The 22,469-nt window shown below is 42.0% G+C and overlaps 1 protein-coding gene across 1 annotated transcript in view; it reads right to left on the minus strand.

Moving 5' to 3' along the window:
* Positions 1–17: 17 nt before the first annotated feature.
* LOC119725131 (twitchin-like) overlaps positions 18–22,469 on the minus strand; it is a 52,149-nt gene continuing 29,697 nt past the window's right edge. The window contains exons 16-33 of the mRNA XM_038196492.1: positions 21,497–21,632; positions 17,178–17,226; positions 16,828–16,906; positions 15,866–16,133; positions 13,852–13,926; positions 10,699–10,974; positions 9,758–10,021; positions 8,417–8,692; positions 7,249–7,533; positions 6,073–6,372; positions 5,494–5,796; positions 4,973–5,160; positions 4,488–4,602; positions 3,460–3,741; positions 2,880–3,067; positions 1,908–2,022; positions 739–926; positions 18–140 (exon numbers count right to left, since the gene is read on the minus strand). Coding sequence (XP_038052420.1) covers positions 18–140; positions 739–926; positions 1,908–2,022; positions 2,880–3,067; positions 3,460–3,741; positions 4,488–4,602; positions 4,973–5,160; positions 5,494–5,796; positions 6,073–6,372; positions 7,249–7,533; positions 8,417–8,692; positions 9,758–10,021; positions 10,699–10,974; positions 13,852–13,926; positions 15,866–16,133; positions 16,828–16,906; positions 17,178–17,226; positions 21,497–21,632 — 3,510 coding nt within the window. The remainder of the gene's footprint in view (positions 141–738; positions 927–1,907; positions 2,023–2,879; positions 3,068–3,459; positions 3,742–4,487; positions 4,603–4,972; positions 5,161–5,493; positions 5,797–6,072; positions 6,373–7,248; positions 7,534–8,416; positions 8,693–9,757; positions 10,022–10,698; positions 10,975–13,851; positions 13,927–15,865; positions 16,134–16,827; positions 16,907–17,177; positions 17,227–21,496; positions 21,633–22,469) is intronic.

Below are 22,469 nucleotides of genomic sequence, written 5' to 3' on the forward strand. Positions count from 1 at the left end.
CAACAATGTCGTGATTTTTACTCACAGAATTTAGCCTTGACCAGTTTGGGCTGTGACACCTGGCTAGGTTTGCCCTTGCCAGCCTTGTTGACTGCAGCCACGCGGAACTCGTAGGTACGCCCCTCTATCAGATTGGGGACCTGAGGAAGGCAGAAAAAAAAACATAATTTCACGACTGTTGTTGGGAATGTACAACCTGTGCAAAACATCCCAAATACTTGCCAAAAAAGAGAGAGTTGTGATGACAAAGATAAGACGCACTTCGTGAAAAGTGACCAGGGCATCACAATTTAAAATTCTGAACTAGATCTTCATCTTCACTCATCATAAATGCATTTCTTAAAAATAAAAAAGATACTGATTTGGAAGTTGTGTTCTTTTAGTGATATATTAAGCCAATTATAAAGCTTATTTCTCTTTAAATTTTTAAACTTCAATTGTGGTATGAATGTTGAACTTATTTGCGCAGTTCTTAACTTGAAAACGTGCATTGGTCATGAAATGGTGACATAGACCAATTCACAAAGGATGCCATTTCTGATTGCGTTCCCTGAAATTTATTTACACACACATGATTTTGTCACGCGATAATGTTGCACGTTTTAACATATACGCACAAATCAATGAGCGCGTCATAGGAGCACGTTAACATTTTACGCGAAAGCATGTCGTGAGACTTATTGCGCGATTTTTTAAAATCAAATTCGATTTGAAATTGGGAACAGGAGATTTTCCGACCTTAAAGTTAGTGCCTCTGACGGGTTTGTCGGTAGCATCCATCCAGCGAGTACTGGTCTTCTCTTTCTTCTCCACGACGTAGCCCTCGATGTCCGCCCCTCCGTCGTTCTCAGGCTCCTCCCACTCGAGGTCCACGAAGTCGTTGTCGTAGTCCACAACCTCCGGCACGCCCGGTGCGCCGGGCTCATCTGAAAAACAAAAAACAAGAGAGAAATGTAAACATCCAGAGAAAATAATAAACAAAAACAAGACAGGAATTGTCAACATCACAAGAATCAAAGGGTAACAAAATGTGACTTGGCCCAACTAGGGACTGTGAAATATTTCTTTACAAATACATGTAGCGCGCAAGCATTGACACGGCGCATACGCGCGCCCGGTTGCTATAATTCGACAGTTCAGTGCGTGAATCGCGTAGCTACAATCGACTGAACGAGAACGTTCCTGGGCGCAATTCAAAACACGACTCAGCAACTTTTGATTTAAAATCGAGATCCTAGAACATTGTTTTCTCGAAATACACAGCATTCACTGCGCTAAAATTTCATCAGGTTAGTTGTTAAGCACCCTTCTTTAGATTTTGAGCACTTTTGTTGCAAAAGCACTTTAAGCAAGTTTCCCCACGATGGCAGTTTCCCAAGCAAATACAGGGCGAGTCAAAAAAAAAACCCAAAACCCAAATGTCAGGACTATTGTTTGATTGAAGTTCTGCATGTAGCACTTTCAAAATCTGTCCACGGATCACGAAAAAGGTGTGCGTTCTTTCAGCAAAACGTAATCAATTCACACACATCCCTATGTGATTTCCTTTAGTTTTGCGGAAAGAACACTGAACTTTTTTGTGATCCGTGGACAGGACCTTTAAACGGCGGTTGTGTTTAAAAATTCCGTAATTTGAAAAGTGCATGAGTGATTTGAATGATTCTTGTACTAAAAGAAAGCTCATGAATTTGGCTTACATATCCTAGATTTTGAAAATGCTACATGCAGAACTTCCCTAAAACAATGGTCCAAACATTTGGGTTTCATTTTTTTTAACTCACCCTGTACATACTTGTAACATTTCAGCAAAGCAAATTTCATTGCGGTTACTTCAGCCAATGCTGTGAAATTTTGTCCACTTTACACCTGCGTGTTCGCCAAATGGGACCAAAAACTGGGACACATACCGTATGGGTTCTTTGCCAGGACGGTGTGTGGGGCCTCCAAGTACTTGCTGACGCCCAGAGTAGTCTCTGCAGCAACACGGAACATGTACTCCGTTTTCTCTTGTAACTTGGTAACCTAAAAAAAACGGGAAAGAATATCAAATCTTCTAAGTTATATTTCATGGATAATTCTAAACTAAATGTGAAAAATTATTTTCTACCAATACCAATAAAGTCTTTTGCAAAATTAAGAGAATATATGGTGGAGTTTTGTGATCTTTTGCTCTAGCGCATTGTGTAGGTAATGGTTGTTGGTTTGAGACCAGCCTCGGTTGCAGTGATTGTGTCCTTGAGCAGCACTCTTTATCATCACCAATTGCTTCTTCTCACTCAGGAGTAAAACTGGTACCGGTACCTGTTAGTGTACAGATGGATATCATGTTTTTACGATAGCAGGTTTTACATACTTTGGGAATTCATTATACAACGGTCATAAATGGTCATGGGGGAAGTGTGGCCTAGCGGTTAGGGATCGTGGCTCATGATGAGAGGGTCAGGGGTTCGAACCCAGCTGCTGGCCTAACGTTGTGTCCTTGTGCAAGCCACTTCACCCCCACTTGCCTCTCTCCACCCAGGAGTATAAATGGGTACCGGTGTCACATGAAAATCCGACTCCTCGCACGTGACAGGTCACTCTCCCGAAACGATCCTAAAAATAGCACGGTATCGTACTCACGCGTGCGCAGTACTACCAATGAGTCCACATTTCATGGAGTCGGATATTCACGCTACACCGGCATTAGCTTGGGAGTAACTGCGATGGACTAGCATCCCGTCCAGGGGAATAGAAATATTCTCAGTCGTTTCATGCTACTGAAACCAGAGACAAACGCCGGCCTAATGGGTCACATTGGCTCATGACAGACTTTAATTTTTTTTACTTTTACTTTACTAAAAATCGCCGTAGTGGTATCCGCTTATTTGTAACATTACCTTGAGTGTTGTGTCTTTTGTCGTGTCGTTGACCACCGACCAACCAGATCGCTTGATGTCTCTCTTCTCAATGATGTAGTTTGTGATTGGCTGGCCACCGTCGTCGGCTGGCGCTTGCCATGACAACACGGCCGAGGTTGCCGTGACGCCGTTAATTTCCATCGGCCCTTTCGGGGGACCGGGCTTGTCTAAGGATAAAGAAATTATAATAATCAGTAAATTTGAAAGATTTGTTTATTTTAATAAAATGATCACTATTTTTTATTTTGTCACAATGTTGTTGTTATATCAATGTTAATCATGGCATTACATTAAACAATTAGTACCTGTACTACGTTGTATTACATTGTATTATACTGTATTACATTGTATTACATTGTATTACATTGTATTACATTGTATTACATTGTATTACATTGTATTACATTGTATTACATTGTTCACTGATGAAGTAATTAAACCACAGAGTATTCATGCAGTTTCGGGCGCTACAGGGAGTAATAAGCAGGGCGGTTTGGGACAGTAAAGTGACTAAAAAGGTAAAACTTTTTGAAATTGGCTGCCAGGTTTCTCAACTCACCGAGCACATTGACGTTAGACGTGCCTTTCTCCGTGCCAAACGGATTGGTGACCGTGACGACATAGACCCCCGTATCGCTGCGACGCGCATCCATGGTGGTCAGCTCAGCCGTCAGCAGGTTGCTGCGCAGCTTGGTGCGGTCGTCCGGCACCAGCTCCTCCTCGTCCAGGCTCCAGGTGGCTTTCGGTGGTGGGGTACCAGTGAAGGAGACGGATAGCTTGATGGTCTGGCCGGCCTTGACTGTGAGGTCTTTAAGCTGGGAGACGTCCAAGGAAGGAGGGACTGGACGAAAAAACGATAACCAGTTTACAGATTTTGAGTTCTGTTTTATTCCATGCCGTGAATCACTCTTTAAGACAAAACCCAAGTACAGAGCCTATATTCGGGTTTTTACCATAGCCTGTACCAGGATTTCAACTGTCTCTTATCTCAAAATTTAATCCCCCTGAGGGAGTTTATTATGGGTTGAATGCCCACAACCAGCAGGAAGAAATTAATATCACTTGACTGAATGACTTGTTAGGTTTGCCTTGACCCTGCCCCAAGTGGACTAAATCACACATATTTTCAATAAATATATTATCTAGTGTAACATTTGTTTATGTCCAGAAATTAAACCATATTTCCTTTTTTTTTATCGTTGAAATTGGTGCACAAAAACTGGAAATCCTGAATTATGGGGTTGTACATGTTAGCAAATTTCTGCTCAATAAAATTGGTCCCTGATTCCATGGGTTTTTCCTGAGACCAATTTCACGAAACTCGTCTCATCTTGCGACTCATCTTAAGACTTACAAGTCCCTGCTCTAAGACTGATCTTAGCTAAGATGCGTCCAAAGACCTATTTCACTAAACCCATCTTAAGCAAGTTGCATCAAAACTGCCCATTTGATGGCTGTTTCATGTTTGTTTTTACCACTTGATGAAACAGTCATTGGAAAGAACCGCGCAAACCAACTTCCCGTGAGGGTACATAGAACACGAACTTTCAAGAAAATGCTCCAGAAATGTGATCTAGGGTTACTCACTCTCGGGATCTTTGGCCACCACCGGCGGTGACACCACGCTGGGCTCGCTGAGCCCCGCCTCGTTCTCGGCCACCACTCGAAATTCATACTCCTCTCCTTCCACCAAGTCCGGCACCTACAAGAATGGGAATCCAAGGTTAATTTTTAAAATAAATGTTTAGTGAAACTCCACGCACAATCTAAATATTTCAAACCTTAACAAAGTCTTCTTCCTTGATGGAATTCATTCATATTCATGGAAATCGTAAATTCATTGTTGCTGATTCAGAGAACGTCAAACCTCAAAATTGTCAGTTTCACCGTGAAGAGACTTCAAATTTCATTTTGCAAAAATATGAACTTCTGCCATTTTATCCGGGATTTCGTGGAAGCAGGTCTCAAACATGTTAACCAACGCTTTTCAAAGGCTGCTGCCGACCCCAGTATGTGTGCATTTTGGCCCGACGGTAGATTAAAAAAATTGTCAAAACGTCACGTCTTTGCACCTTGTACTTGGTATCCTTGATGGGTTTCTTGTTGACACGTTCCCAGTCGCCCGTCGCGGGGTTCTTCTTCTCCACGTAGTAGCCCGCGATGGGACTGCCCCCGTCGTCCTTGGGTTTGGCCCAGGAGAGGGTGACAGAGTCCTTGGTCACGTCCTCGATGACGGGCTCGCCTGGGGGTAGGGCTGGGTCTGTGCAGGGGGTAGGGAGACAGATAGACTTTGAATGGCTTCCAAAGAAAGAGCATCTTGTATTGATGAATTCTGTGATAATATTACAATGTACTCCGAATCGTTTGTCAACGTGACTCAAGTTGAGTACGAGTCACCAAAATTGTGACTCACAACAGACTCAACGCTAGTCTGAACTCACATCTACACGACTGGCAAACTACATGGCTTACATTTTCACATGGTCTTAACTCAAATGTGCCTTTCAAGTAGAAAGGCCAGGCCATCAAGCATTTGCAAAAAAGTACAATTCAGAAGATGTCTCTGATAAACAAAAACCCAAATGACCCATACCGATTGGTTCCCGTGCCAGAGCCGCCTTGCTAGGCGTGCTCGGTTCGCTCTCCCCGGCCTTGTTGACGGCGATGGCCCGGAACTCGTAGTTCCCGCCCTGCACCAGGTCCGGTACCTCGTAGCTGGTGCCCTTGATTGGGCTCTTGGTGGCCTTGGACCAGCGTGGGGAACCGACTTCCCGCTTCTCGATGATGTAGCCAGTGATCGGGCAGCCGCCGTCGAATTCTGGTGGGGACCACTTCAGCTCAATGCTGCCGTCGTGGGTGTCGACGACCTTCGGCGCTTCCATCTGATCAGCGGGCTCTGAAATAACCAAATTTCAAAACCTCAAAACAAGTCTTTAGAAAAAAAATTCGCCTCTTAGTTTTCGCTTAGCAGATAAAATTGCTTAGAAATTCTGCTTAGCAAATTTGTGTGCTAAGCAAAAATTTGCAGAGTACCAGTCAACAGCAATACATGTGACATGCGATTTTGGCTGGTGACCTGTTTTTGCTAAGCGAATGTCTTCCGTGCTTAGCAGAAATTCTGTGCTTAACATCTCCACAAAATTGGCAGCAAGTACGAAGAGCCAAAACTCACCAAATGGTTCCTTGGCGACCTGGGTCCGGTCTGTCTGCTTCGGTTCACTGGTACCCACTATGTTGACGGCTGCCACGCGGAATGTGTACTCCTTCCCCTCTGTCAAGTTGGGGACGGTGAATTCCGTCTCTGACACGCTGTCGGTTGCGACCGTCCAATCGCCGCGCTTGACCTCTTTGTACTCCACCACGTAGTGCGTGATTTCCGAGTTGCCGTTGTCGACGGGCGGTTTCCAGGTGAGGGAGACCGAGTGCTCGTCGTAGCTGGAGATTTTGACGCTTTCTGGACCCTGCGGCTTGTCTGTATGGAGTGGAAAAAAGAGTGGTTTGATTATTGTGAAGAACTAATTTCATGGAAAATTTTCAATAAGGCATTTGCGAGTTAAATTTGAATTAAATCTGGAATGCTGACTTAATCCAATGCTTTGCACGTTTTAACTTTGCATTCTCCCGACCAAAGAGACTGTTACTATATCATGTGATTCGGGGCAAGCCTTATGCTAGCAACCCCCAGCTCCGGCATGGTCTGGTGTCTTTGTGCCATTCTCACCCATTGTGAGCAATGTATTGATGCTGAGCGTCTCTTACGTAACTATGCAAGAGCTTGCCCCGAATCGTACGATTAGCAACAGTGTCTTTGGTCTGGAGAATTCAAAGTTAAAATGTGCCAAGCATTCTGAGCAAGTCAGTGTACCAGATGTTTTTCAAATTTAAATTCCAAAGGGTATAGGTCACTCGCAAATGGCTTATTGGTCGACCACTGGTATTAAATAATTTTTCAAAAGATATTTTGTTAAATTCTTGCCTTTTTAAAAAACTAAAAAAAATTCCACAATTCACCCCAAGGCCAAGTTCGGGCAAGGACCATTAGTCGACTAGTGGTTGATTTCTGACGTACCTTACGCCTGCGCACTGGTAGCAACGTGCGAACGTCTCTAGTCAAAAGCTGGTCAAAATGTCATCGCAAAACTTCTGGATCCTGGCTCTCTGCTAGCGTTATGAATGCGCGCGGCTATTGGTTACCAGCGAAGCAACCAACCCCAGTAGGCTGGTTCCAAATAGTCGACTAGCGTAGTCAACCATCGTCGACTAGACAGAGTTCGGGCAAACGTTAGTTAACCATTGGTCAACTATAGTCCTTGCGCGAACTTGGCCTAAGATGATAAAATGTGCCTACCAATGACCGTGATCTTGAAGTTGGCCGACTCGGTGCCATGCTTGTTGTTCACGGTGACCGTGTACTCGTTGGTGTCGTTGCGGTCGGTGTGCGTGATCAGCAGCGTGGCGCTCATGGGCATGGTCACCATCTGGGTCCGATCGTCCGGCGCCAGCGTCGTGCCCGGCTTGGACCATTCCACTTGGGGCGCGGGGGAGCCGGAGATGTCGAGGGTGACTTCAACAGGCTCACCGGCTTTGACAATCAAGTCCTCCATGTCCAGGGGCATCTTGAGGGTGGGTGGAGCTAATATGTAGAAAAAAAGGGGGGACTTTTGAAAATTTCCTATTTTTGAAACGTTAATATAAATTGGTAAGCAAGAGACACATGCATTTATCCCAAAAGTAACCTCCCAAATTATTATCAAAAGGTTTACTTGGATTAAAGATCGTACGGGTACTCAACACCTCGTGAAATTATATTTCGTCTGGCTTGTTGTCATTTACAAGTTTTCAAGACATGTGGGTGATTTCAAACAATCAGTCAATTTAGTTTTGGAAATTAAAAGTGCAACTGACAAACTTGTGTCTCATGACTAAGGCCAAAAAAAAAAAGTCTCCGGTTTCTGGTATGGAGCTTGCCCCAAAAGTGGTGCGGTGACGCGGCTTTTTTTTTTTTTTACCTTTTTTTTTTTTTTTTTTGGCTTCAAATGTCGGCTGATGACTGCAAATGGTGCCCGACTAAACTTAGTGCAAATATATGGGAGTCCAGAGAGGCCACATAAAGCTTATTCTCGATCATAACCCCATCTAAAAACACGTTAAAATTGTGCAGCAGCAGAATTCCAGTCAAACCAGTGAGTTTGGCGGTTTTGAGACATCATCTTGTATTGAAAAAAAAACTTTTGCATTTTGCCGATGCGCATGGCTACGGCGACGCGCGCGCATACCAGAAACCGGAGACTTTTTTTTTTTGGCCTAAAGGGTTGCGCATGGTTTTTTTCCACTGTTTTCTCAAAGAATGTAATATCAACTGAGCTGAAACTTCAACAGGTTAGGTTTTGAACGTTCTTTTTTCGATTGGTGTTGTGATGCACAAAAAGAAAATGATTCTATTAGCCTTTGGGCCCCAATCAGGCCCCTTTCTGGTTTGAAGTCTTTGATGCATTTCTTTCCAATGACAAACTAACCTTGAACTTTGAGATTAGACCGTGTAGCTCGAGTCTCGTCCAGGGCGCACGCGTAGTTGGCCTCGTCCTCGGGCCCCACGTCCTTGACGACCAGTTTGCGCGTGGGACCCTCGGAGATCATCTCGTACTTGTCCTCCTCTCCGGGCATGATGGGCTGGCCATTCTTGAACCAGAAGACTTCGGCGTCATCGCTGGAGACCTCCGTGGCAAACTCGGCGTCCTGGTGGGCGAAGGCTTCCACTTCATCCGGCAGGTTACCGTTGAAGTTTGGCGGCTCTGAGCGGAAGAAAACAAAACAATACAGTGGATAAATCTTCTTCTTCTTCATTCATTCATTTTCATGATGACTTGATGAGTTGGGCCCAACTGTCCCTGTCGAGCAGAGTGTTGGAAAGAGATGGACCACTCAGACCAGTTTCTAGCTCGATGGATGTTTTCGGGGTCATGTTGGGACGACCTTTTCGTCGAGGGGCTTCAGGATTCCAGAGGAGAACTTGACTAGCTGGCTCATTATGTCGATAAACGTGACCGGCTAGCCGAAGCCGACGCTGTCTGATGGTGGTGGAGATAGGGGGAAGGGCACCATACAGAACAGAGTTAGGGAGATGTTGTTGCCAAGAAACGTTCTGTACAGCCCACAACATCATCCAATAAAGAAAGGGATGGATGCCACACAGTATATTTCAAGAGGACCAAATTTCATTTTAAATGAACCAGTTTGACTAAAATGCACGAAATACAAATAAATGTCTGTGGTCAAATTTGAAAGTTATAAATTTGCTTTCAAAACAGCTTAAACTCTTAAAATTCAAAACAAGTGAAATTTCTTTTCCAGATTAACAGCTGTAACAGCTGAAAGGTAAAACACAAAAAATATACCCACACATCACCAAAAGCTTTGAAAATAATTGAGGTGTTCAAAATAGTTTCCAAAGCGTCCAACAGCAACTCACCATAATATCAATGAAAGCAGTTCTAGATGTTGACAAAACAGCTCATACCGTTTTCAAAATAGCCTTCGTCTAGTATAGCTTATAGAATTTCCAAATACATGTAACAGTCAACTTGATCTTGCACTCCAAACCACAGGGGTGTGAGTGACCAGTGATAAAAATAGCTGAAAAAGGTGTAAAAAAGCTGAACTTTGGAAATCTCCTATACTTTTGTACACAGCAAGTGATAGAAAAAAGCTGAAATTCAAAACAAAAAAAGCTGAAATCAGCTTTAAAGCTGAGATTTCACACCCCTGAAACCAATTAACTCACCAAAATATCAGACAGAACAACTTGAAAATTATTTGATATTAATTTCACAAGTAGCAAATATAAAATTTGAAAATACCTGTAACGGTCAGTTTGGCCTTGGACTCCAAATCAGCGAACTTGACGGTGTACTCGGCCGCGTCGTCAAACGCCGCCTTGTAGAAGACCAACTTGCGGACGCCTTTGTCCATCTTGGTGACCACCCGGTCGTCCAGAGTGACCGGCTTGCCGTCCTTGAGCCACTTGACCTCCGAGGTGAAGTCGGAGATCTCGCAGGTCAGCGCGCAGGACCTGCTCTCCACCACAGTGACCGGTGACAGCTCCTTAACGAACTTGGGTTTGGCTGAGATGGGCCAAAGAAAGTTAACGTGAAACAAAAAATGAAATTGAAATTTGGCTAAAAACTTAAGTGATGTTTCTCCTTTCAAAGGAATTCCTTCTTCAATTAATTTAATCTGCTGTGTTCATTCCTCCAATGTGGGGGCAACACTATAAGTGAAACTCTTTAACAGAATTCTTTAACCAATTAATATTTAATCCACACAACAATTTGATATCAATGGAAGAAGGGGAACAAATGGGACGATATGATGTTATAAATCCTGTTTTACTGGGGCAAAAAGAAAACAAAGACAAGTAAAGACAGCACACAACTATCCACGAAGATACGAGGTTTCGGACCGGTTCGTCAAGCATTCAAGATGACTTAATTAAGGCAAACAGAGGATACTTTCGGTCATTTCACCAAAATAATGAACTTATTTTCTTAAAATTGGGCACTCTTTTAAAGAATATGGAAAGTGGGATGAGTAGTGGTGAACTTTTTTTTCAGATTTTTCTGGTTTGGGGTGAAAATGATGTTTTAAAGGATGCAACCGAGTGTCGTCTGTTCCAAGTAGCCACCCAATAAAATGTCTAGATTCTAGTTTGTCATTTTGGTCGTAACTTTGACGTCATCAACGTATTTCTGGTTTCTGGTCTAGAATATGCCCCTGTACACAACAAAAATTAGAACCTTACACTTGACGGTCAGATCGGCGCGGCTGTACCGCCCAAAGACGCTGATGGCAATCTCGCTCTGGTCGGCCGCCTTGCAGTCCTTGACAATCAGCGTGTGGCGCCGCCCCAGTCGCTTGACCTCACATTTCTTGTCGCGTGGCGGCACTTTGTCGTTGCCCTTGTACCACTGGAGTTCCATGCAGTCGCCCGACAGCTCGCAGCTGAACCTCGCGTCCTGTCCCTCGTGGACTTCGACGGGCTTCAGGAGCGTCACAAAGTCCACCTTCGGTTTCCCCGCTGGATAGAAAAAAAATAATCACAAAGCCCAAATCTGCCGTTTTAGCTTCAGATCCTTGGTAAGAAATTTCGTTATTCTGTTAGTTGACACTCTACATGCTAAACAGTTATTGATGGTGATGTCATGGGTTCGTTGCCATCTGAAGAATGGACTAAGCACGAATATCTTGCTTAGCACCTTGGGCAGGGGACCGGCTAAAACTGAGAAAAGTGTGTGGAGAAACTATTAGCTGGTTCCCATTTCACTGTGTCAGACAGATATTCGTACTTAGGGAATTTTCCAGTTGGCTGGATCAGGTTATGACTGTTTAGGACGAAAAAATAAAAAGACAGGGGTATATAAATGTGCATAGACTGAGTGAGGGCACAAATTTGATTGGTATGTTGATGATGGACGTAGGTAAAGAAATTGTATTATTTTTATGGCTAAACCCAAAGCTAGAAACAACAATTTTCTTTATTTAATGATGCAAAGCCAAATGACAAAGTAAAGAAATACAGGAAAATAACAAAACAGAGAAAAAAAAGGCAAATATTACTTTGTACAGAACGCAGGTTGGAGTTGGCTTTTGATGGAAAACATTTACTTGACTGTTGTTGAAAACTTAATCTGTCAGAAACATCACAGTAATTTTCTTCCTGTTTTTCCGTCTTATTCTTGTTTACCCTTTTTTATTGGGGGGGGGCAGGAGATAGAAGAATTTGTGGCTTACTTAAGATTAGACTTCTAGATGATGAAACAGTCTACCAAAAAAAAATTGAACATGAAGAAATTTTGTGTTTCAATACTTGTGGGAAGTAAAATTTATGAGAAATGCTAAAATATGACACTATAACAGTGTTTTATTAATGGGAATCTCTAAACAACTAGTATGTGGTGAAGTGCAATGGCCACTGCAAATTACAAGGTGTGCCAGAGTTGGGGGAGAACACAAAATGTACGTGTAGTTGGTGTGAAAAGGGAAACAGGAAGTCTTGTGTGCACAGACACTTCATGTAACAGAAACAAGTAAAATGTGAAAAAAAGTAACAGAAAAATCATCTTGCAACAATTTCAGGGGTGGTGGTTTTCTTGAATAAAAAAAAAAAAAAAAAGGGAAAAATAACAGGTACAAAGTGAATAATGTGAAAGTTAGTGCCATTTTAAAAATTCACATAATCTACTTTTCCGAAAAAAAAAAAAAGAAATGAAGAAAATTAGTCACTTTTTTTGTGTTTGACAGGGAAAATTGGGAGACCAATAAAAAATGGAACAAACTTTCACACTTAACTCTTTCAGTGCCAAACTCATACATGAACGAGGTATATTTGTTAATACAAAAGCGCCAACCTCGTACATGTACGAGGTAATGTTCGTACTTAAAATTGCCAAACCTTGTACATGTACGAGGTAGAGTAAATATGTTATCACAAGGGGGCGCTCTTGCTCTTTCTAATGGTACCATTTTCATGCATGTACGACCTGTATTTATTTTTTCATTCGAGTTCTTGCGAGAGGGCGCAGCAATAAATCTCGTATTTTTTCTGCAAAAAGTGCGGAATTCCCCTGTGTTCAGGCCAGTGTTTCAGGGTGTATCACTATGTTTGTGACTACTTTTGACTTTCCAATATATCAAGGATATACCAGAGAGCAACAACAATAAATTTAGTGAGTAAAACTTATTTCCTTTTTTTTTTTTTACAGAATTTCGAACAATTAACAAAAACGCTCGAAGTTGGGCACTTTAGGGTTAAACTTTTCAAATTTCGCAGGCACTGAAAGAGTTAAAACTGTGAAAAGGTGAATGTGGTGAAAGTGCTGAAGCTAAAAAGTGAAATGAAGAAAAACAATCAGTGGAAAAGTGAAAAGGGCAAATCATCGTTTTATTTCAAAAGCACCATCCGGCGGCCATGTTTTTTTCTCTGGCACCTATGAGGTCACAGCTGACTTCATAATGACCGCAGGCCTAGAGGTCAAGGTACTAGACGGCCACTGCATGACCAATTCTGGATCGGAGTGAAATACTTACGTGGAGGAGCGGCTGTATCGATAATTAATGGTTTGTCATGTTTTGAGTTAGGTGGATTATAGGGAAGCGGAATGAGGAAAAAGGAAGAAAAAGAGACGAGAAATAGAGAGGATCAGAAAAGGATGAAAAAGATAAAGATAAAAAAAGAGGCCACTTGTACAGATCAAATTTTATCCTAATCAAAGATCTGATAAAAAATATGTAGATACGGAAACATAATTTGAGAAACGTAAACATAAAACTGCAAAGGGGACAATTTTTTAAAGTAAAACTTCGATAAATTATGTACCATTCTCAGATACACTCAACTTTATTACTTTAAATTTCTAAGAGTTGTTGTTGACAATTCAAACTTCACTGAATTGATGTTCAAAACTTCAACCATCATAAAAGGAACAAATATACTCCAAGGTTTTAAAATGAAACCTTCCCTTTTTCAGGAGTTTCTATCAATTCGCGAGAAAATAGAAAATACTTGCTTCCCTTAATAAATTGAATGTACAAATGGCCTCAGAAATTCAAACGGAACTTTAACGAGAAATGTGACATCATTGAAACAAGTTCAGAGAAAGATGAATAATGTATGGCCAGATATGGAAATCTGAAATGAACCGTACAGGTTTGGAATATGTCTGAAGCATGGGGACAAATACTTTGCATATTTACCATGCAATTTGCATATCCATCGTGAAAATTTGCATACTGATCATGCAATATGCATATTCATCAGTCACCATGCATATTCATGCAGCACATGCTAATGATCACCGGCAAGGGAAACAGACAAGCTGCAAACGGGAGAAAAGATGAAATGGCGACATGAATTTATTCAATTTTTTTTTTTGGTATAAAATGGAACAGTCCATACCACCCTTAGGTAAAATCCCCTTGGAAACCATTGTAGTCACTTCTCTGTCGGACATGGTTGCTAGGCAACGGTGCACTGTGGGTAGATGCATCAGCCAATGGGAAAACAGCAGAGGAGGGGAGGAGCCAGGCACAAGGAAATAGTGTGGTAGACAAAAAACAATTGGACAAAAGCGAGAAAAATAGCAAAGCAATGCAGACAATTTGTAACGCCTTAACAATGAAGCAAAAAAAGAAGAAAAAGCTGTGATAAGGAGCTTCTACGTGTCACTTGGTGGTCAGTCGGTTGGTCGGTCAGTGGGTCCGTCTATCTGTCCCCGAAAGTTGACCAAAATATTTGACCAGAAATTGACCAAACACCATGCCGTGGTCATATAAAAGCACTCTTGCCGAAAGATTTTGGAAGACCGGCTTTGTGTTGATCGATGCACATGCGCGTCTATTTTGCATATGTCTGTCCCCGGAAAATTGACCAAAAACGAGCCCCCCTTAAGTTTCCCATAAATTGTAACTACCAAATTTTAATTTTCAAAAAAAAAAAAAAAAAAAAAAAATTAAATAATTAACAAAAAGTGTTTGTAACAATTCGTAAGGTTGTTTATGAAAATTTTGTAAATGGAGGCAAGATATGTGCAGTAATGTTATAGTCACGTGGTATATAGCGCAGCGTGATTTTCGCGTGGGACGATGGCCCGGGCTTGTACGCACAATCATTTCATGCAAGACTTTCATGCAAGACGGCCAGAGCTTATTGTGCACTCGTTTTCAAAACTGCTAAAAAGCACAAACGCATACTTGCCAAGCACGGAAAATGAACAAGCATAAAAGGTACATGTACTGCTGACTGACTAAAAAGCATGTGCTCATTTACAAAGCTAGATTTTTCAACCGAGGATTAGCGATAAATTACAACGCCAACATTCCTGGAGTCAAGAATAATGATACTTCATCACACACAGGGGAACTTTGCTATTAAACACCATTAAAAAATAAGCCTCTGTACTGATGACATCATACTTTGTTTACGTGTGTGCTTTCCTATGGTGCTCAGTGGACCGTGGGCCCCACTGGCTCCATAGGAAAGTGCACACCTAAACAAAGTGTGACATCATCAGTACAGAGGCTTATCGAGCCATGCTAGTTGTAAATCTTTTTTCAAAATTCTAATGGCATTATAAAATATGCATTAATCTTCAACGAAAAAGGAAAAAGAAAATTCCAAAAGATGTAAAGTTTAGACTGTTTTGTCTGGGGACATTGGCGAATCCAGTGGGTGCGGAGGGGGTGCCCGCCCCTGGGGCAGTGACAGAACTTTTCTCAAGTGTGAGAGCCCTCCCCCCGGCAAAGCCTCAACCCCCCTGGATCGGCCCTTGGAAGCATGAATAAGTTTCTTCTTGCTCATAACTAGTCTCTGTATGCAAACTTTGTTAACTTGCATTTAACATTCTTTGGGAAGTGGTATCTACGCATTGGTTTGAATCACTCCAAATGATGCTCATTACGGGCTCCGTGCACAAGTACTCCTTCAACGGCCAGAAAAGGAGAGTTTGGGGGCCACCTAAACTGGTTCCCGGTCCATCCACTGCGTCTTTTGAATGATCCAAAGTTACTGGAGGCAGGGATTTGTCTGGGAGACCATGTTTTTGCGCGCCGACGACGCCTGACGTTCACGCAAGACGCTGTGACTAGCTTTGACACATTCGGGAAGTCGTGCGTACTTCGCGCGCAAACCAGCACAGAACAGTGCGCACACGCTGTGCGTCCCGTCTACGGGCTCTCAAAAGTGGCAAAAACGCGCCCTCTTTTGTTGGTGCGCAGAGCCCATAGCAAAAACTGCTTACGCAGCAAATATACAGAAAAGGAATTTCCGACATTTGTTCAGTACTTTTCAGTGAACATCTGTTCATATTTGAAAAGAAAAATCCATTTTAAAAGCAGCGTTGCATATTCAGCGATGTTCTTTTGAAGAATTAAAAATCCTTAAAAAGCCCTGAATCTGAACCACGCGGACTCACCATCGATGACCACGTTGCACTTGGACTCGGCAAAGTCGCCAAACTTGACCGTGTAGTCACCGCTGTCCGCCACCTTTAGGTCGGTGATGGTCAGCTCGTAGTCGTTGATCGTACTCTTGATCTTGTACTTCTTGCTGGCCGTTAGTTCCTGGCCGTTCTTATGCCAGGTGGGCTTGACACCGTTGGCCTTACAGCCAACTTCGAGGGTCAGCCGGCCGTCGCGCTCGTTGGCACGGGTCGATCTTAGGGGACGTGTCACCTCTGCGCCCTGGTGGAACGTTGAATTACGACTTTCGATGAACCAGTTTGGTATTCTCAAAGGCATATAGGATCATTTGCTTTTCATGCATTTGGCAGTTCCCAATAATAACACCACTCAAAATTGTGTTCAAAACCTAACCTGTTGAAGTTTCAGCTCAGTGGATATTAATACGCTTGTCGAGAAAACAGTGAAAAAGTATGCCCAACCTTTTTGATCACAAAACACGATTTTGTCCATGGCACTCTTTATTTCCAAAAATCCGTCTATTGACTGATTGTTGGCAATCACCTACATTTCTTGATTTCTTCTAAATGACAGCAAGCCAGATGGAAGAATTTCACTGGGTGTTTAGTACCACACAATCTTAATCCAAGTAAGCATTTTTGGAATAATTTGGTAGGTTACTTTTGGGATAAATGCAAATGATCTTATTATGCCTTTTAGTCCAGTTCACACTCGGCGCGAAAGCGCATGCGAACTCAAAATTTCTATTAGCATGACAAACATTTAAGATAATCATTTGCAAAAAGTTGATCGAGTTTCAAATCCAGCAAATTTAGCTGAAAATGTTTCATGAGGTTATGGCTAGAGTTCCTTTTTGCGTTTGCATTCATGAGCATATGAACCTGTTTTAATTTGACAATTATGGAAACAAACAAACAAGCCACTAGTATGTGTTAAAATTGCCTCTCATTCTTACCACTTTGTCGGGTACATCAGTGTCCTTGAGGGTGCCCCAGTCTGGTACCTCAACCTTAGACTCACGCCGTTCCACCTCCCTGAAAAGGGTACCACACCAGAGGGTTATTATCCTCACTGCGCATGCTCACAACATGCTCAAAAAGATCACACGTGTCATATTTTTTTATTCAAATATTCGAAAAAAAGTTTTTAGCGGTTTCAAGGAGACAAACACAGCTGCACATAAACCCGAACGGCAGCAAATTTAACTGGATTAGCGCATTTCGAAAAAATTCAAATATTCGATCAAATTACTTGAGGCAAGTACAAATTGGAATAATCAAATGAAACATTTTTTTTCTGAGATACCTGTGTCTCAGGAACTGACGGAAATCCAACGCATCAGCTTCTGGCTTTTCTGGTGGTAGGAAAAATTAACAAACAACGAAAAGTTAGAAATTTGTTTTCTTATCTTTTATCCAATATTCTCTTGAATATTGTATGGTCAAAAAGGGGCTACTTATACATTTATAGAATGGCTGCTTCCAGTGTTTAAGATTGTCCGAAACAAAAAAAGGGGACAAAAAAGAAAAGAAAAATATCAAAGATCACTAACCGATCAAAATATCATGAGAAATGGTCTGAAATTTTTACCCATTCCAGTTTCAGTTCAACACAAATCTTAACAATAAATAATGAGTCCATGTAAAGTCAAAACCCAAAATTATCCTTTCTCTGTTACCTCGTCTACCAGGAATTATACGATAAAAAAGATCCTTCTAATTATCAGTATCTTGGCCCAAAGTACGCACAAGAATGGAAAACAATGTATGAACTCCGTGCACAAGCAATAGATGGCGTTTTTGACCACTTTCGAGAGTCCCAATTGGGCAGGACACACCGCATGCACGTACTGGCTCATGCGCGTATTGGGCAAAGTACGCACGATTCTGAATGCGCCCAAACCCGTATCATCTTCAAGCAAACTTGAATCTTTGATCCTGATTGGGCGATCCATGGCAACAACAGCGTAATATTATACCTGATTGCAAGGTCCGTAGCGCACTCTGCGAATTGCACTATTCCAAGATGTACATTTCTGATCCTGATTGGGCGATCCATGGCAACAACAGTGTGATATTCTTAAGATGCGCGCACCGTTCCTTTTGCCACACTTATAACAGGGCTCATTCAATGACGGCCATTTCTGTAGGAGAACTGCAACTGCGTATTTTACGCAATCAAACACGCATTGCGCAGTGTTGAAAGTGTTCCAAACATGCGCGCTTGCTGCTCGAAATGTGTTCGAAATACGACGTAGCCGTTGTGCAAGTTGACACTCAAAATACCGATGCACGGGGATGGTCTGTAGGAAATGACGTCATTTGAACGAGACCTATAGAATGACCACTGACAATTTTGTGCACCGCGTGCGTGTTCCATCTTTACTGTGCGTCAAGTTTGCTCGAAGATAAATAAAATGTAGACGCATTACATTATTCCGAGTTCCACTCGCGCTCGCGGGATAATTAATAGTGTCTTCGCGTGAGCTTCGGGAGTCGTTAGCAATGCGTTCCAATGTCTCTCCCAGTGGTCTCCCCTAACTCTCCCTTTCTTACCGTTGAGGGGGTACTTGTGCACGGAGCCCATACTAATTGTAACTGAATTTCTATTTTTCAAAAAAATGCTGCTACATGTACGTTTTCCGATTTTTCCAATTTGAATACTTAATGGCACACCTTCTTCTGGAGTTTCTTCCGGCTCCACTGCCTCCGGGTTCTCTGTTTTTTTCCACGGGGAAAATTTGACGACAGTTTTCAGTGAATTGACACGGGCCTCAGTTTTACAGAATTTACAAGTTTTGCTTCTGCGGCTAATGAGTTTTGGGAATTTGTTATCTCGCTGTAAGCTGTGCTTTGTTTTGCGAAGCAAAAGTTAAACTTGGTGCTTATTAGTGAATCTTGTAAACGGGTTCCTGCAAGTCGTCTGGGAGAAAAGACTTCCGCGATTTTTCCCAAAAGTTTTCCATGATAAAACATGGAATCTATTTATTTTTTTTGGATAGTCATGGAAAAACGGACGACACATTTTTGAGTCACTGATTTCTGGAATTCTATGATCCATAATTCCATGATTCCTTGGATCAATTTCCATGTTTGTCACGGAAAACACTGGGAAGTGTCAAGGAATTTTTCCATGATAAATGGTGAGTTTTCCACATGCAGTCACGGAAAAGAGCTCCTGTAGGGAATCCTGAAAAATTCCTGGAAATAAAACCTCCAGATATTGCCATATTTTTTCCTTGGGAATTTTCCAATTTTTTTCCCCAAACATTTTCCGTGACTCGTCCCGGAGTTGGTGTTTCCGGATCAACTTTTACCCCCAGATTTCCACAACAGGAACCCTACTGTAAAACTGAGCCCCGGTTCGGTAAGATCTAGCTGTGCAAAAAAAAATCAAAGTGCATTGTGGGAAACCGTGTGTGCCGAGCGCGTGTGAAGGAAGGGGAGAAGGAATAGTCCTGGAAGTCTGTGCATAATTAATAAACAAACACTGGTGTGGGGACCAAAATATCATGCACTTAAAAAAAGAACGAAACGTAGCGGCGGACTAAAAGTTATAATATTAATATCATTTTTAACTTTGCATGTTTATTTAATAATTAATAATTAATCATCAACACTGTTTCATTCGAAATTTAGTTTTCTACACTCAATTAGACGATTATAATAAAGCTCAGAAGCACTTCTGTAGCCAACGCAACAAAATTACTATTATTAATTTTTTCATTTTGTGAAGCCAAAATTCGAAAAAAGAAGAAGAAAAAACAGCCAGAGACAACATTTGTCAATGATTAACTGCCACTCTCAAAACAGTCAGCGACTAAATTGATTTTGAACTACGATCTATTTTAACATCTTTATTAGCCGAGACAGCTGTGTGCAGTGGACACTGTATTCTATCGGTGCAGAAAGTGTCAACGTTACAATGTAAGCATTTTCAAAGAGTGCTGTTTGATTTGCGGTTCTCGTGTTGATTGGTTCTCGCATCATTTTGAAGGGGGGCGCCTGAAAGGTTCTCCAATTTGACAACGTTCTAATGAATCAGATTGAATGCAAAGACATCATTTTTGAAATACAGTGGAACGTCGCTGTACCGAACATCACTATGCCAAACATTCGGCGATACCGAACACCGTGCTTGGCTTCCGATTTTTGTGTACAAAACGTACCGAACGTTGTTGAAAAATGTCAACAGAAGAGCGACAAGTGGCTATTATTTCCCCAAGGAATAGAAGGGGAAAGCCACCCACTGCTGTAGGTAGTAAGCTCAAAAACTGTGTAATTACATAATTCAATAGTCAGCACGTGTTCAAAGTCGTCTTTCAGTAACTACCAGGGCATGCAGGGTGAAGTTCTAAAGGGCGCTATTTATTGAAAAGTGAGTACCGGAGCACAGACAGCTTAAAATCGCTTATAACGAATGATCGCTATTGTTTGTTATAGCGGCGTTCCACTGTACAAGTCTTTTCTAAAACCAAAATTTGCTGAACAGGGATATATAAAAAGAAATCAAACAGCACCCTGAATTAAGTAACACTTAAGTCAAAGACCTGTTGGGGAAAAAATGGCAAAAACAAAAGTGAATTTTTTCGATTTTCATTTGGAATTGGAACAATTTACTTTTTCTTCAGCAAATGTGCCCAATAACAGTTTTGTAATGCACTGGGTTTTTTTTTTGCGATATAATTTCATCAAAACAAGAGCGAACAATGCCCTGGGGGGGGGGGGGGCATAGTACCAACTAGGAGGCCCACTACCATAAAGAATACAAAAACACATATGTATGGCTTTTGCAGTTGGGGGGTAAGTGCTTGCCAAGGGGGTGCCGGCCCCACCAGCCCCCCCCCCCCCTGGCGACGGGCCTTGATAGCGTGAAAGGCCCTTTAGTCTCCATTTTTGCCACTTAATTTACACTCAAGACACACTTTTTTTAAGAAAGACAAATTCTTTCAGGAGGAGTATAACCATCAGTTAGGCCTTTGGCAACTGCAGGCAGCTACTCTCAAGCAGAAACCTGCTTAGTAAATTGTTTTTGCCGACCAGAACCCAGCTGAAAATGAGTCACAAAGTCCCTGTCTTATGATGAGAGATTAAACAATCTGCAACTGACCACACTAGAAACAAGAAGGAAAAGGGGGGATCTCATCCAAACCTACAAAATCATGACTCAAATCGACAGGATCAATCCAGACTCAGTGTCTAAGAAAGCTGGGTACCAGACGACATTCACAGAAACTAGCCAAATCCAGACCAAAACTTGATGTCAGAAAGCCCTTCTACAGCCAGAGGGTAGTGGATAGCTGAAACGAATTGCCTGAGAGTGCCATCCAAGCGCCCACACGTCTCTGCTTCAAGCAGAATTTAAGTAACTTGGGTTTTTAATGGGCAAATGAAGCCTGCTTAACCCTGCCACACTTTTCTTCTACATGACGTGAAGTTGGAGCTGTGGCCTTCAAGGTATGTTTGTTCAAGGTATGTACAAATAACATAAACTGTTTACAATTTCTGGTCAAGCAACTATTTTTCTGTGCTAGGCAAATTAAGCTCCGTGATACTGGCGCAAGCCTCATGTTGTTTGACAGAACTTTTAAACCTTGGACGGCTTCAAAAGACACCGATACTTACTGTTGACCATCATTGAGAAGACGCGCTCGTCTTTGCCATGGTCGTTCTCCACGATGCAGCTGAACTTCCCCGTGTCGGTCATCTCCGACTTCTTGACTTCCAAGACGTGGACGTCCTGCTTCTCCAAGAACTTGACCTGACAAAAGAGATAAATCGAGGAGGGAGAATTAAATTTGGTTTAGAGGAAATAAGATGGACAACTGGGTCACTAGTCCTTGACAGTTTTCAAGTTGGAGATGAAAAGCTCTCTGATTTTAAACAGAAATCTAAGTCTTTTTTAAAGCTATAGTCCATCATTTGCAGCCATCCGAAAAGTAACTGGCGTAATTACTGTTGAAAAACAAACTTGGTTGAAAGATAGTAAGGGGACTAAACTCCCTGTGAAATTATTCTTTCTGGGAAGCTGTCATTTTGAAGTAATCAACGAAAGAAGGCATTTCCAACGGTGATTCTTAAGAAGCACCGTAGGAAAATTTAAATTAGTAGTTCGTTTTGTTATTCAGCACAGCGCGCACAAGTATTGGAACGACGCACACGCGCGCGCGGTTGTTATAATTCGTCGGATCAGTGCGCGACGCCGCGTACAGCTGCAATTCAAAACAATTCAAAACATGATTCAGTAACTTTTGATTTGAAATTGAGATCTTAGAATGCTGCTTTTCTCGGAATGTACAGCTGAAGCTTAGCTGAAACTTCATCAGGTTAGTTGCTCAGTATCCTTCATTAGATTTTGAACACTTTTGTTGCTTCAAACGAACAAAATGCACTAATTACAAATGATGGACTATAGCTTTAACTAGTACCGTGCATGACTTTAGCATCTACATGTAACTTTGATATTAACCTCCTATGCAAATGTACAATCAGTGCCAAGTTGTCCTTTCAGTCAAAATCAAGCAAGTGACTGTTTTCAACTGTTAAGAGCTCCCAGCCTACATAAAGCAGGATTGACTGGCTGGGACTGTTTATGTAA

The sequence above is a fragment of the Patiria miniata genome, unplaced genomic scaffold (assembly GCF_015706575.1).
Source record: "Patiria miniata isolate m_02_andy unplaced genomic scaffold, ASM1570657v1 HiC_scaffold_18, whole genome shotgun sequence".
In the NCBI taxonomy this organism is placed as follows: domain Eukaryota; kingdom Metazoa; phylum Echinodermata; class Asteroidea; order Valvatida; family Asterinidae; genus Patiria; species Patiria miniata.